The 14,732-nt window shown below is 42.7% G+C and overlaps 1 protein-coding gene across 1 annotated transcript in view; it reads left to right on the plus strand.

Annotated features, from left to right (window-relative positions):
- Positions 1 to 14,732, plus strand: part of LOC126095117 (venom carboxylesterase-6-like) — a 116,192-nt gene that overhangs the window by 52,000 nt on the left and 49,460 nt on the right. The window contains exon 3 of the mRNA XM_049909825.1: positions 1,677 to 1,947. Within this exon, the coding sequence (XP_049765782.1) occupies positions 1,677 to 1,947 (271 nt within the window). The remainder of the gene's footprint in view (positions 1 to 1,676; positions 1,948 to 14,732) is intronic.

A 14,732-nucleotide genomic window follows, 5' to 3' on the forward strand; every position in this document is an offset into this window, starting at 1 on the left:
TTTTCCTCGGCAGGAATAAGCAAAAAGATTTTGAAAGTCATTCTACTATTACTAACATCTGTGAAAAGTTCCAAAAGACTCCTCTGGCAAGGTCCAAACAGATGATTTCGCCTAGTGTTTGTGGGAGAATATTATACAATAATCCACTATATTGCATTGCAGACATCATGGCATGTCGGCATAAATCACTTTCTCTGATAACTCTTCATGCTCCCTGAGATATATTATTGAAGATCACCTGTTCCTGAAGTATTTGTTTTTAGTTAAAGAGAGACTGACTACTGAATTAACAAAAAATTTTACAGAGTGTTAGGAGTATAATTGCAGATATTCCCACTCGTATTAATGGATAAGAACAATATACTGGACCACGTTACACCAGCATTTACTTCATTTACAGGCTAAAAACTGGAGCTATTGTGAGTAGTTTATTTTCAGGTTGGTTAGTACCTCCAAATACGTGTAGTACAAGGAAACCACTAATGCTTATTTTCCCCTCATCATCAAGTTAAGTACTAAAATGTGGACACGTGGATGTAAAAACGGTAGTCGATACTGCAGGCATAGCCCATTTCGTGGTACATATGTAATGTGTTTGCAGGAAAACTGGTAGATGCCAAGAAAAAACAACTGCTTTGCTGAAGCGGGTGCATATTAAGGTACAAATTCTCACCTGCACATATATCACTAACATCCTGTATATTCTGCCAGTAACAGCAAAGTTAATGTACCTCATAGAACTGAACTTCCTAACAGTCTTCTAAAACGTTAACCACAAACACACTAATCATAACCTAGAGCAAATATAAACATCTCAGTCCAGAATGGACACAATGCTAAGACTGAATAATGCACTATGTTAATTATCTTGTTTCCGCATGTACCCAGTGGTTGTAAACTCAGTGTGATCTGATCAGTTTCTTCCACACCTCCACCACATCAACATCATTCTTTCAGATACTGCAGTCTCTGGAACTCGAAGCTGGCCTTCGGCTCAGAAGTTCTTTGTAGGTTACATACATCAAATTTTCCCAAAAACCATTAACAAAAGGATTTTTATCCACTTATCGGCCTTCTCCTATCACTCATCACCAATCTGAAATTAATATTTCCCTCTCGTGTATTTGAAATTAATATTTCTGGGGGGAGGGGGGGCAGAAAAATATTTATTTAACAGGACCATTACGAAGTGCCTTCCAGAACAATAGTTTGGCTGATTCTTCAGTATGACTCAGTCAGCAATCCAGAAAAGGTTGGATTAGTACAAGAGACAGAGAAGACCCATCATAGAGCAGCGCGTTTCGTCACGAGTGGGAAAGAGTTGTGCAAGTGGTCAACAGATCCAAGTGGCAGACGCAACAGGAGAAGCGTTGCTCCTCATGGAGGAGTGTACTGTTGAAATTTATGGAGAGCACGCTTCAGGAATAGTCGGGCAGCACATTTCTTCTTTTCATATGTCTCACAACTAGAAAATCTGAGAAATTTAGTCTGTACAGAGTGTTACAGTCAGTCATTCTTCCTACAATAAACACTCTACGGTGGCTTTCGAAATACAGATGTGTAGATGAATCACGCCTGAAAACTGCCTAATTCATTTCAGTCTGCTGGGCGGTGTAGTTTAGATTACCGGCTGAAGAACGCCGTAGCTTATAGGTGGTCTTATTTTGCGTGCTCAGGCGCCGCAGCCGGCGGCCAATTGGTCCGGAGTCCGCGACGCGCTGACCATGAGCGACCAGTGTCCTCAGGAGGGCACCGGCAGCGAGGACTGCCTCTACATCAACGTGTACGTGCCGCTGCAGAACTCCAGCTCCAGCTCCCCGCTGGCCGTCATGTTCTACATCTACGGCGGCCGCTTCGCCCGCGGCAGCGCCACCAACAAACCACCAGACTACTTCATGGACCACGGAGTCCTGCTGGTCACCTTCAACTACCGCGTCGGCTCCATCGGTAAGCTTCTGCACAGACACGTGTTTCTAACGTCGCGGTCTCGTGTATTTTCAGCATCAAAAGTACTCTGGCGTGCAAAACGTAAAGGCGAAAGTAGCTGTCGTGTGACATGACCCTACCGAGTAACATAGCCTCGGTGAAACGTGGACCGTACATAGAAAGGACTATTACAGTACAGTATCACAAGGTACCTGACAGAAATCCTCAATGTGATGAAAAGAAATGACACTTTTATTCAAAGACAATAATTGCACTAAAGTCACAGCTATTTGGGACGGTCCCGTGGTCATTACAAAAGGCGGGACATGGTTCTTAATAAGGTGTAAGGTGTGTGGTCACGACGGAGGCAGTGCATGCCCTGTAATGTGCTTTCAGGATATCCACAATGTTGGTAAGGAGTTCCATTCCTCCACCTATGTAATTTACAACTGTTGAATAGTGGTCGGTGTTAGTGGACGTGTTGGAATACGTCTCCTCAAAGAAGTTCACACACACTCGGTGTGATTTAAATCGGGAGAACGGGGAAGCCAGTACATTCGCCGAAATCATCACCTTACAAGAGCTCCTCCACGTCCACAGTTCGATGCGGTCGAATATTGTCACTCATAAAAAAGAAGTCAGGACCAAGAGGACCCCAGAAAAGACGCACATTGGGAAGGAGTATTGTGTCACAATAACGCTGACCAGTGATTGTACCATGTTCAATGATTTAAAGGCTAGTACGACCATAAACATCATGAATGCCTATACCATAACACCTGGATCACCAAAACGATCACGTTCGACAATGTTGCATGTCGAAGAAGATCTCTGTGAGGTGAATAGCCTTCTGGTTACATACTCATACATGTAAACTAACTGGAATTTTGATACTAACAACTACGTTGACGGCTGTTCTTTGATGAATCTTCTCCCACACGTTCCGTCACCATCCCCTCAAATTATACCTTGTGAGTACCTATTTGTTGAGGACCTTGTCCAACTGTGGCCAGGTCGGTCCTGTTTCTGGTAAGTTCCTGTCCAAGAAGATAAATTTCTTTTAATTAGGATGACACCTGCTGCTTTACTTCGCTCTGTACATTTGTTCGTTTTCAAACAACCAATCATTACTTCACAGACGATTTTGTATTGATATTCCAAGAAGCACTTCAAGGATCGACGCGTTATGAGAAATAAGCACTTTATAAAAGCCAGTGTCACACACACTGTTCACTCAAGTTCTAGAATCACCTGAAATATTTATTTATGATCACTAAAATCGCAGTTTAGGGTCTCTATTGCTTGTATTATTTTAAAAAGCTGTCCTCTCTTGGGGACGTTTTCTTCTCTCAGTACCACATTTGCTCAAATGAACTGATGTGAAGCAGCAGCTGAGTTCAGCCTCAAGCCTGAGTTCAGTGTGAAGAGGCGTAGCACTATACTGCCTACACACTTTTCGCAGTAGATGTTTCAAAACGAGTTTTAATAAAACTACTAAATCGTTTACGGCGTAGTCTTTGACAAAAAAACTCTAGACTAACTTGTCACATCAGATTCGGACAAAATTCCAAGCTTTTGATGACAGTCTCCATATCGCCATCAAGGGCTATCTTAGAGTCGGCGAAAGAAAATCTCTGACAGTTTCAGTGACCTTGGCACGGCTTCTTCGCGCATCTACCTCTACCAATCGTCTAACGTCTGATCACAGCTCAAAGCTCTACAGCAGGCTACTGTTTTCGCCTGCATATTTTGTGCTTCGCAGTTGAAAGATGGCAACAATGTGACTAGCTCACAGGGATATTTCCTTTACTGGCTCTACTGTAGGCCCGACAGCCGCGAAATACGCGAGTCTCTCATTTTTATGGCTAGAGATTCGATTGGCTACGTTGTACATGACATAATGGAGAAGGTGAATGCTGACGTGGTTCCTTCTGCACCTACAGATTACTTTTGCAGTCGCCATCCAGCGGCAGTTGTGGCGCCATCATTCATTAACAGACGGTAAACATCATCGTCTGCGACCTATCTTTCTCAAGCACCCACTTTCATGCATTGCTGCCGTCACACAGTTTAATTTCCACGTCTATCCTAATCGTACAATCCCATAAAGTTCCGAACATGAGTCAGGATTCTCTTCTCTTCAAATATACTAATGTTAAACACAACGGTCAGCAATAGTCCTTATAGACTGCTGCACATAAGTTCTGCCACACTTACAAAAATATATAAATCACCGTGATCCTCAGATGATTATCCTTTACAGATAGCGTCCTTTCTTTCAATTTTCTGGGTGGCGAACAACTGATCAGTCGCGAAACAAAATGCGCCGCGAGGTGTCAACTTTAAACTGTCGTCCAAGATGTTGGAAACTGGCACATGACTGATTTTCAATTTTTCTACCGTCACATCGATTGTGATACGCCGATTTCAGAGCGCCAGTTCCTCGACATCTCTTGTGATTCCTCAGAGCGACATGGCCTGCCACTTCATTCTTCGTCATTCAGACAGTCATACACTAGAATCATCTGCCTCCCCTAAGCACTGTATCGTATAATGGTAATCGTTAGCATACGCTTCCACTAGTTCAGCATGGAGCGTTGTTCTCCTTCATTTGAACTAGACCAATTACAGCATTACACTGCACTTTAGCAGTGGACTGCCTCTATTTGTTTTGGTTCGTCTGGTGGTATGCTACGGTACTGCGGCGCGGTGATTTTGGTGAGTATCTTTATTGTAAGCGTGCATCTCTCTACAAATTAGAGAGCTATGAAACTTCACTGAAAATGACATTCAGCTGTTTATTTTTAAGCTCAATGCTATCAATTTCTATCAGAAGACCATTATGAAGCGGAAGCAAAGCGTAATCACCTTTTCACTACAACATTTGAAGTAAACAACTTCGAGGTGTGTAGAAAAACAGAGCTTCTATTACAGTAAATAATCTCCAAAAGACACAGCGATGTAGCAGATTATTTATTCTAACAGAAGATACACTATATGATCAAAAGTATCCTGACACCTGGCTGAAAAAAAATTACAAGTTCATAGTGCCATCCATCGGTAATGCTGGAATTCAATATGGTGTTGGTCCACCCTTAGCCTTGGTGACAGCTTCCACTCACGCAGGAATACGTCCAGTCAGGCGTTGGAAGGTTTCTTGGGGAATGGCAGCCCATTCTTCACGGAGTGCTGCACTGAGGAGAGGTATCGATGTCGGCACGACGTCGGCATTCCAAAACATCCCAGAGGTGTTCTATAGGATTCAGGTCAGTTCAGGTCAGACCTCTGCACAGGCCAGTCCATTACAGGGATTTTTTGTCGTGTAACTACTCCGCCACAGACCGTAAATTATTAACAGGTGCTCGGTCGTGTTGAAAGATGCAATCGCCATCCCCGAATTGTTCTTCAACAGTGAGAAGCAAGAAGGTGCTTAAAACATCATTTTAGGCCTATTCTTGATAGTGCCATGCAAAAGGAGTGCAAGTCCCCTCCACAAAAAATACGACCACACCATAACGCCACCGCCTCCGAATTTTACCGTTGGCACTCCACACGCTGGCAGATTCGCCATACCCAACATCCTGTCATCGGATCGCCACATTGTAAATTATGAACAGGTGCTCGCTCGTGTTGAAGGATTCAATAGCTATCCCCGAATTGCTCTTCAACATATGGAAGCAATAAGGTGCTTAAAATATTAATGTAGACCTGTGCTTGATAGTACCACGCAAAACAAGAAGGGGTGTAAAACCCCTCCATGGAAAACACGTCCACACCACAACACCAACGCCTCCGAATTTTACTGTTGGCACTCCACACGCTGGTAGATGACGTTCCGTGGGCATTCGCCATACCCACATCCTGCTATCGGATCGCCACATTGTGTAGCGTGATTCGTCAATCGACACAACGTTTTTCCACTGTTCAATCGTCCAATGTTTACGCTCCTTACACCAAGCGAGGCGTCGTTTGGCATTTACCGGCATGATGCGTGGCTTATGAGCAGCCGCTCGACCATCAAATCCAAGTTTTTTCATCTCCCACAAACTAACAACTGGCTACGCCCAGGAAACGAAAATTTAATGTAATCCACTGAGACACCTCAAGATGATGGTGGAAACCCTCGGAACGTGTCGTGAGAGTAAATAAAAAGTGACGGGCACAGGTAAACGTAGTCATTTTTCTTTTACATATGGACACGTGTATTTCATCACGTAATATACAACTAACGGAGACATAGACAGAGTCCTGATGCTATTTGGTCTTTATGAATTCTTACTTCGATACACGGAACTAAAACACTAAAAAATAGAATTTCTGAAGCCACCGGGCGTGTCTGGCTAAGAAACATAGCTCGATTACAAATTCATTTTACATTTCACTGAGATTTAATCAAATAACACAGCGATCTGAACCAAAGAACATTTCTGAGCAGTAGCTTAGGTAAGCTGGTGATCCCCTTGTTGTTCATGGTAGGGGTAACTTATGACATGTTCTTCCGAACATGCAATGCCGGGGCAAATTGATGATTACTTGGAGATGAATATTGTCCCATACGATGAAATACAATCTCGTCAATCTGCTCTGTGCGAATAATTCTTTATCGGATACCTCTGCCATCTCTCTGTGAATCGAACGACGCAGTTTCTTGCAATCTTCAACGTGAAACATAGGATTTGTATAAAAATGTGCCTCAGACGTATAGTTCGTTGAATGCGTCGCAATGCTTGAAACACACATTTCCGTCCGTTGGTTACTTACCTCAAAATAATTTCAAAGTCTTTTCCATCTGCATCATTTTTATTCTAAAAGTTCGCGACATCCTGTATTTAGAAGAATGACTATATTTAGAAACTTTAACTTCATGCGTTTGATAGAGAATGGTTGCTAGGTTATACTTGAGAATGAGCAGGTGTCAATAAAAAAATTGTATTTACGAATGTTAATAAGCTATGTCGTTCTTCTCTAAAAGATTTAGTAAGAGAGCAGGAAATTTTATTGTTGATGGTCTCGACGTAATCATGAGCATTGTCTTATGTATTCATTATTGTCAGCAAAATCAGCAGATCGAAGCTCACAGGGCTCTTAGTGAGATTAGATATATCAAACAATCAGCAAATCACATTGAACTGCCGCCGCAGGGAAGGCAACAAAACACTTATACATAGACTTTCAAGAGGCATCGTAAGTGTTTTGTCACTCATTAACGATATAATCACCAGACTTGGTGGAAGAATTATCTCTTCCTCCACAGGGAAACAACAATTATGAGAGTCATCATCGAGGAGGTCTCACACGTCTTTCTCAGAATTTCAGTGTGAAACATAGTACCTGGTACCACTCAAGTGGTTTGTTGTCTAATGATAAATCGTTCATGAGCATGTTATCACAGATCACTGCTTTATCCAAAAAAAAGCGGTTTTTATTAAAAATTCGGCAGTCTGCGCTACAAGACAGATAAAAATATCAATTAACGCAAACGCTTGATAACGTAGCGATCTGTTGGTGCATTCTACAAACGACGGACTTGTGTCACAAGGTCTGCTGCAAATTTCAACCTCATCGGAGAGGGCAAATGTTTGTAAAATCATTAAACAATACAGTACAAATTCACCTCTGGGATGCACCCGGAATTAAAACACACTGATCTGTTACGCAGCTGATTAAATCGAGTCGTTATCTAGGTTGAGAAATTATTTTTGCATGACAGCATGCGAACCACAAACTTCATCTCATGAGCTCTCAACACCAAAAGCAATTTCCACTGGAAGAGTTCCATTTTAAAAAGAGCACTTGTATAATTTATGTGTCAAAATGTGTGTTGTCTGAAGTCTGTACTCAGATGTAAATTACTGTTGATAATACCAGCTGCCACAGAACGCCGCATTTTTGTGTGGAATCACTATTTATTTGTTTAAACTTTGCAAGAGCTAGACAACAGGGGAGACGTTTTCCCTAAAAAATTACGAATGCCAAAATGAATTATTCATACTTGAATTTTACTCTATAGGAATGGAACCGTTTTTTACAATTATTTGTTTCAATTGGATTTGGAAGAATAAGACAACATGGGAGACCATTTTTCTCAAAATTTAGAATAACGAAATAATTTACTAACATGTCATTTACTCAGAGGTTGTTTCTGAAGCTAAAATCTTTCTTAGGTATACATGAAGTATTAGCGGTTTAATGCGACTCTCAAAATAATAATATAAACATCCATTAGGCGCCTTGTGTCACTTTATCTCCGTGGAGTGTCTCACAAACCTTTCTGACACGGTCGATTCTACGTATAAAATTGTTTGGGCAAGACTCAGTATTAAAGGTGGGCAAAGAATTATAACTGGAATCTACCGTCGACCACCAGATTCGCCTCCTGATGTAACCGAAAACTGTAGAGAAAATCTGAGTTCGCATGTACGTAAGTAACCCAATCACACTGTAATTATCGCAGGAGACTTTAACCATCCAAGAATCAACTGGGTGTGACAAGACATCGCGTGAAACATTATTAAATACCTTCTCCGTAAAGTATCTGGAACAGACAGGTCGGAACCCCACTAATAGTGAAAATTTGTTAGATCTAACGGCAAAAAATAGACCTGACCTCCTTGAGAATGTCTGCAGCGAAACTGTTTTCAGCAACGGTGAGGCGTTTACAGCAACAATGAATACCAAAGTGCAAAGGGCAGCTAAAACAAAAAGAAAGATTATAAGTTCAGCAAAGTAGACAAAGAAACAGTAGTGGCATACCTCGGTGAGGAATTGATGCTTTTAGCTCAGTATAGGAACAATAAGAGATGAAGAAGAAGAAGAACGAAGAGCTCGGATTAAAAAGGGTATAAGACAGGGATGTAGTCTTTCGCCTCTACTGTTCAGTCTGTACATTACTTCATCAATGGCGGAAATAAAAGGAAGGTTCAAGAGTGGAATTAAAATACAAGGTGAAAAAATTTCAATGATAAGATTCGCTGACGAAATTGCTAGCCTCGGTTAAAGTGAAGAAGAATTACATGATCTGTTGAATGAAATGAACAGCCTAGTGAGTACAGAAAATAGATTGAGAATAAATTGAAGAAGGAAGAAAGTAGTGAGAAGTAGCAGACATGAGAACAGGGAGAAACTTAACATCTAAGTAGACGAAGTAGAGAAATTCTGCTACGTACGCAGCAAAATAAGCCATGACGGACGCAGCAAGAAGGGCATAAGAGAAATTTCTGAGAATGTACGTTTGGAGCACAGCATTGTATGGTAGTAAAGCCTGCACTATGGGGAACCGGAAAAGAAGTATTTGAGATACGGTGCTATAGAAGATTGTTGAAAATTATGTGGACTGATAAGCTATGGAATGTGGCCGTTCTCCACAGAATTGGCGAGAAAAGGAATATATACATCAGGGATTAACTTCTATATTATTAGAGGGAGCTGTAGAGGGAAAAAACTGTATAGGAAGACAGAGGCTGGAATACATCCAACAAATAATTGAGGAAGTAGGTTGAAATTGCTACTGTGAAATAAGGTTGGAACGGAAGAGGAATCCGTGGCGACTCGCATCAAACCAGTCAGAAGACTGATGATGGCTCGCGCTTAGTAACTGACCATACGCTGTGTAGATATATAGCCAGTAGAACAGTTCGTATGCAGTGACTGTAAGGAAACTTCTACTGAAACACAGACTACTTTGTAAAAGATATAAAGCAAAGCATAGGCCTATAAATGGAGAGATGCTGCATTAAACGCTGCCGGCCGCTGAGGCCGAGCGTTTCTAGGCTATTCAGTCCGGAACCGCGCTGCTGTTACGGTCGCAGGTTCGAATCCTGCCTCGGGCAGGGATGTGTGTGATGTCCTTAGGTTAGTCAGGTTTAAGTAGTTCTACGTCTAGGCGACTGATGACCTCAGATATTAAGTCCTATGGTGCTCAGAGCCATTTGGGCCAATTAAACGCATGTGGCTGGCGAGAGAGCAATACGTGAAGCCGTCAATGACTACTGTAGCAGAATATTTTCAAAATATCTTCCACAAAACCGAAATAAATTCTCATCGTATGTAAAGGCTGTTAATAGCACCGAAGTTAGTGTCCAGTTACTCACGGGCGAGACAGGAACTGAATTGAGAATAGCAAAGCAAAAGTAAAAAATGCTTAACTCTGTTTTCAAAAGTTCCTTTACAAAGGAAAACCCAGTTGTATTGTCCCCGTTTAATTCTTGTACTGTTGGAAAGATGAGTGAAATAGATATTAGTGTCAGTGGCATTGGGAGACAGCTAAAACTGATAAAATTGAACAAAGCCCCAGGGCCATATGGAATCCCTATCAGAGCTGAGTTAGCCCCACTGTTAATTATAATCTACCTTACATCCCTCGAACACAAAAGCGTGCCCAGTAGTTGGAAGGGGGTACAGGTCACACGCATCTACATGAAGGGTAGCAGACGTAGCCACAAAAATTTCGTCCAGTATCCTTGAGATCCATTTGATGCTGTAACGTAATGAGGAACCTCGAACAGAATGACCTCCTCCGTGCCAAGCATCATGGATTTCGAAAACATCAATCATGTGAAACCCATCTTGCATTTTTCTCACATGACCTATCGAAAGCCATGAGTCAAGGCAGGCAGGTAGATACACTATTTATCGATTTTCAAAAAGCATTTGAAAGCCCTACACCTAAGCGTATTATAAAAAGTTTGATCGTATGAAGTACCAAGCGAAGTTTTCTGATCGGATTGAGGGTTTCTTGGTAGGGAAGATGCAGCAAGTTATCTCTGATGGAGAGCCATCGAATGACTTAAATTGGAGTGCACGCTAGGAAAGTATGTTGGGTTCCTTGTTCAATTTGTATGTTAATGACATTGAGGACAATATTAACACTAACCTCAGGCTTTTCGAAGATGATGTATTCATATACAATGAAGTACAATGTCCAAGAAGCTGCACAAAAGTCAGTGAGATCTTGATGAGTTTTGAAAGTAGTGCACAGATTGACAACTTGCTTCAAATGTTCAAAAATGTAAAATTATTCAAGTCACAAAACGGAAAAACCTAATATAACTACAGTATCAACGAGTTACAAAAATGGTTCAAATGGCTCTGAGCACTATGCGACTCAACTTCTGAGGTCATCAGTCGCCTAGAATTTAGAACTAATTAGACCTAACTAACCTAAGGACATCACACAAATCAATGCCCGAGGCAGGATTCGAACCTACGACCGTAGCGGTCGCCCGGTTCCAGACTGTAGTGCCTAGAACCGCACGGCCACTCCGCCCAGCCAACAAGTTACAGTTGGAATCTATCATCTCATTCAAATACCTGGATGTAGCACTTGATAGGAATATGAAGAATCACATAGGCTCGCCGTAGCTACAGCTAGTAGCAGACTGCGGTTTAGTGGTAGTGTACTAGGAAATGCAGTCAGCCTAAAAAGTAGACAAATTTGTAAAACTTTCGTGTCGTCTGAACAACAATTTTCATGGAATTTTCACATGTAACTTGAGCAGAGCCTGGGGCACCGTATAGGCTTTAGCTCATCAAAATCGGGTCACGAGAATGAAGGATATCAGGAGGTTGTACGGTGCTACTACTACTTCTACTACTGCTACTACTATTTCAAATGCGCCGATGCATCGATGCTCACTCTTGCCGATGCCCCTCTGTACGCACTAAACGCACCAATCGGCAGCGATGCTGTGCATGCCGACGCATCGTGCATTCGGACAGCTTGGGAAGGGGGAGAGCGTGGCGCACATCACGAGCTAAGCTTATCCAACAGGCAGACACCTGAGAGCAACTGATGAACCTTAATGACTCGCCGTCATTCACATACCAAAACTGTGGGTATATTTCGAAGGTACAAAAAAAATTATTTTGCTAGTACAAAATTAAATGATAAGAAAAATACTTAAAAGTATATCACTTCATTGTTATAATATTACAAGGTGTGTCTGAAAGTAGTCGATAATTGGTATACATTCTATGCAGTCAGCACCGTTTATATACTCCACAAAAAAAGGTACTCTCACAGAGGGGTTATGCAAATTGCTCACAAATTGATATTCACACAGGTATCAACGGAAAATGCAGAAGAGTAAATTTTCGTTCAAATGGTTCAAATGGCTCTGAGCACTATGGGACTTAACATCTGTGGTCATCAGTCCCCTAGAACTTAGAACTACATAAACCTAACTAACCTAAGGACATCACACACATCCAAGCCCGAGGCAGGATTCGAACCTGCGACCGTAGCGGTCACGCGGTTCCAGACTGAAGCGCCTAGAACCGCACGGCCACACCGGCCGGCTTAAATTTTCGTATGCGATGGATGAATGTGCAACGCTGCAGCGCAGTTTCACCGCGCAGATGGCGAGGATAGTAAACAAGGGACATGTCGATGTCAAGGAATAGATTCTTTGCGAATTTTATCCCGTGTACTCAGTTGGATAGTAACCGCCTCACAGATAGGCGCTTGAACAATATACTCAAATGTTATCGTTTGAGAGCGCACATGTAGTTGGGCTCAAAGAGATCTGTTTGAGTAATCGGCGAATCGATCGACATATGAATAAGAGAGATGCTGCTATTCGATAATGCTGGCAGAAATGTGTGAACCATGGCCGAACACAGCGTCAAGAGAGAATCAGTTGACCTGCGTCAAGAAGGAAGCACTCCACCTAGAGAGACAACGGGCCGAGAGGACCAAGCAGTCGTCAGAGAGGCGTTCAGACCCGGATTCATCACTACCGTCGGTCCGACGTGCAGGTGGTACTTTAGTTGTCACAAAGAATGTTAATAGGTGGCTCACAGAATGGGGCCTGCGCTCACAGCGCCCCTTGCGTCGACTAACTTTGACCTCTGTACACCAAAAGGTCAGTCTGCAGTGGTGTCGGGCACATTCAGCATATACTCTCATTGACTGGAGTAGAATTGCCTTCAGTGAGAGCCCTGTCCCTTAACGTTCTACATCGACCACGAGAGTCGATTCTAAAGGAAAACAGATGAACTGTCATTAACCGATACAACTGTGCGTATGAGTATAATCGATTCATCTGCATCTACCTCTACATACATACTCTGCAAGCCACCTCACTGTGAGTGGCGGAGCTGGCGCGTACCACCACCAGTCATTTCCTCTCCTGTTCCACTCGCAAGTAGAGGGACGGAGAAACGACTCTCTGTATGCCTATGTACGAGCGGTAATTTCTCATGTCTTATGTCTTATCTTCGTGGTCCTTACGCGAAATATATGGTGGCGGCAGTAGAGCCGTTCTGAAATCAGCTTCAAATGCCGGTTCTCTAAATTTTCTCAGTAACATTCCTCCAAAAGAACAACGCCGTTCCTCCAGGAATACCCATTTGAGTTCCCGAAGTATTTTCGTAACACTTGCCTTTTGTTCGAACCTACTGGTAACAAGTCGAGCAGCCCGCCTCGGAATTGCTTCGATGTCTTCCTTTAAGCTGACCTGGTGCGGGTCCCAAGCAATCGAGCAGTACTCAAGAGTAGGTCGCACTACCGTCCTACATGCGGTCTTCCTTACACATGAACCACATCTTCCCAAAATTCTCTCAATAAACCGAAGTCGACCATTCAATTATCTACCTTTGTCCTCAAAAGCTCGTTCCATTTCATATCGCTTTGCAACGTTGCATCCAGACATTTTAACAACGGGACTGTATCGAGCAGCACGTTACTAATGCTGCATTCGAACGTTACGGGTTTGTTTTTCCTACTGATCCAAATCAGTTTATATTTTTCTACATTTCGAGTTAGCTGTCATTCATCACACCAAATAGAAATTTTATCTGTCTTGTAGCCTCCTACAGTCACTCAACTCAGACACCTTCCCATACACTACAGCATCATCATCAAACTGCAGATTGTTGCCCACCCCTGCCACCGGATAATTTGTGTATGTAGAAAACAACAGCGGTTATGTCACACTTCCGTGGAGCACTCCTGGCGATGCCCGCGTCAATGATGAACACTCGCCATCGAGGACAACATACTGGGTTCTATTACTTAATACCCTCTCACGTATCTGGGAACCTATTCCGCATGCTCGTACCTTCGTTAACACTCTGCAGTGGAGCAAAGTGCTTTCCGGATATCTGGAGGTACGGAATCTGCCTGTTGTCCTTTGGCCATTGTTCGCAGTGTATCATGTGAGAAAAGCTGAGTTTCGTGCCACTGAAACTGAACATTTCCTCGCTAAGGATATTAGGTAGACATCCAAATACTGCCTTCTCCTACATGTATTTTGAGACAGTACTAACTCTGTGATAGACGTTTTGCTTATTTTTTTGCGATTGAAAACTGATGAAAACGCATGTCACACATTTTCATGACAATGAGGACGAGATACAGAGCTATACACATGGGATGAAACAAACACGAGGTCGAACGCCCCCTGCTGTGTTGAGGTTACGTGGCTTATTAACCAAAATACGCAAGCGGAGTCGAGACGAATGAGGGAGCATTCAGAAGGGCTACTAAGGGTGAAATCCACTGACATAGGCAACTTTGAGAGTGAACAGACTATTATGATCCATCGTCTGAGACCGAGATCTTCGAAACACACCGTTCAGCGCACAATGTTGAACGGCGGACTCGATCACTACATGTTCCCATGTTCACCCAACGCCATCATCAAATGCGATTGCAACTGCACACGAGATAATCGAGAATAGACCTTATAGGCACTAGCTGGCGGCTGTGACGTCACTTTTTCTCACGGTGTAGCTATATATGGGCATATGTTGCCTCGGTGTGCAGTGTGCCCGCTTCAGCCTTGCGATCACTGGAACCTATGCCG

This window comes from Schistocerca cancellata, chromosome 8 (genome assembly GCF_023864275.1).
Source record: "Schistocerca cancellata isolate TAMUIC-IGC-003103 chromosome 8, iqSchCanc2.1, whole genome shotgun sequence".
NCBI lineage: Eukaryota > Metazoa > Arthropoda > Insecta > Orthoptera > Acrididae > Schistocerca > Schistocerca cancellata.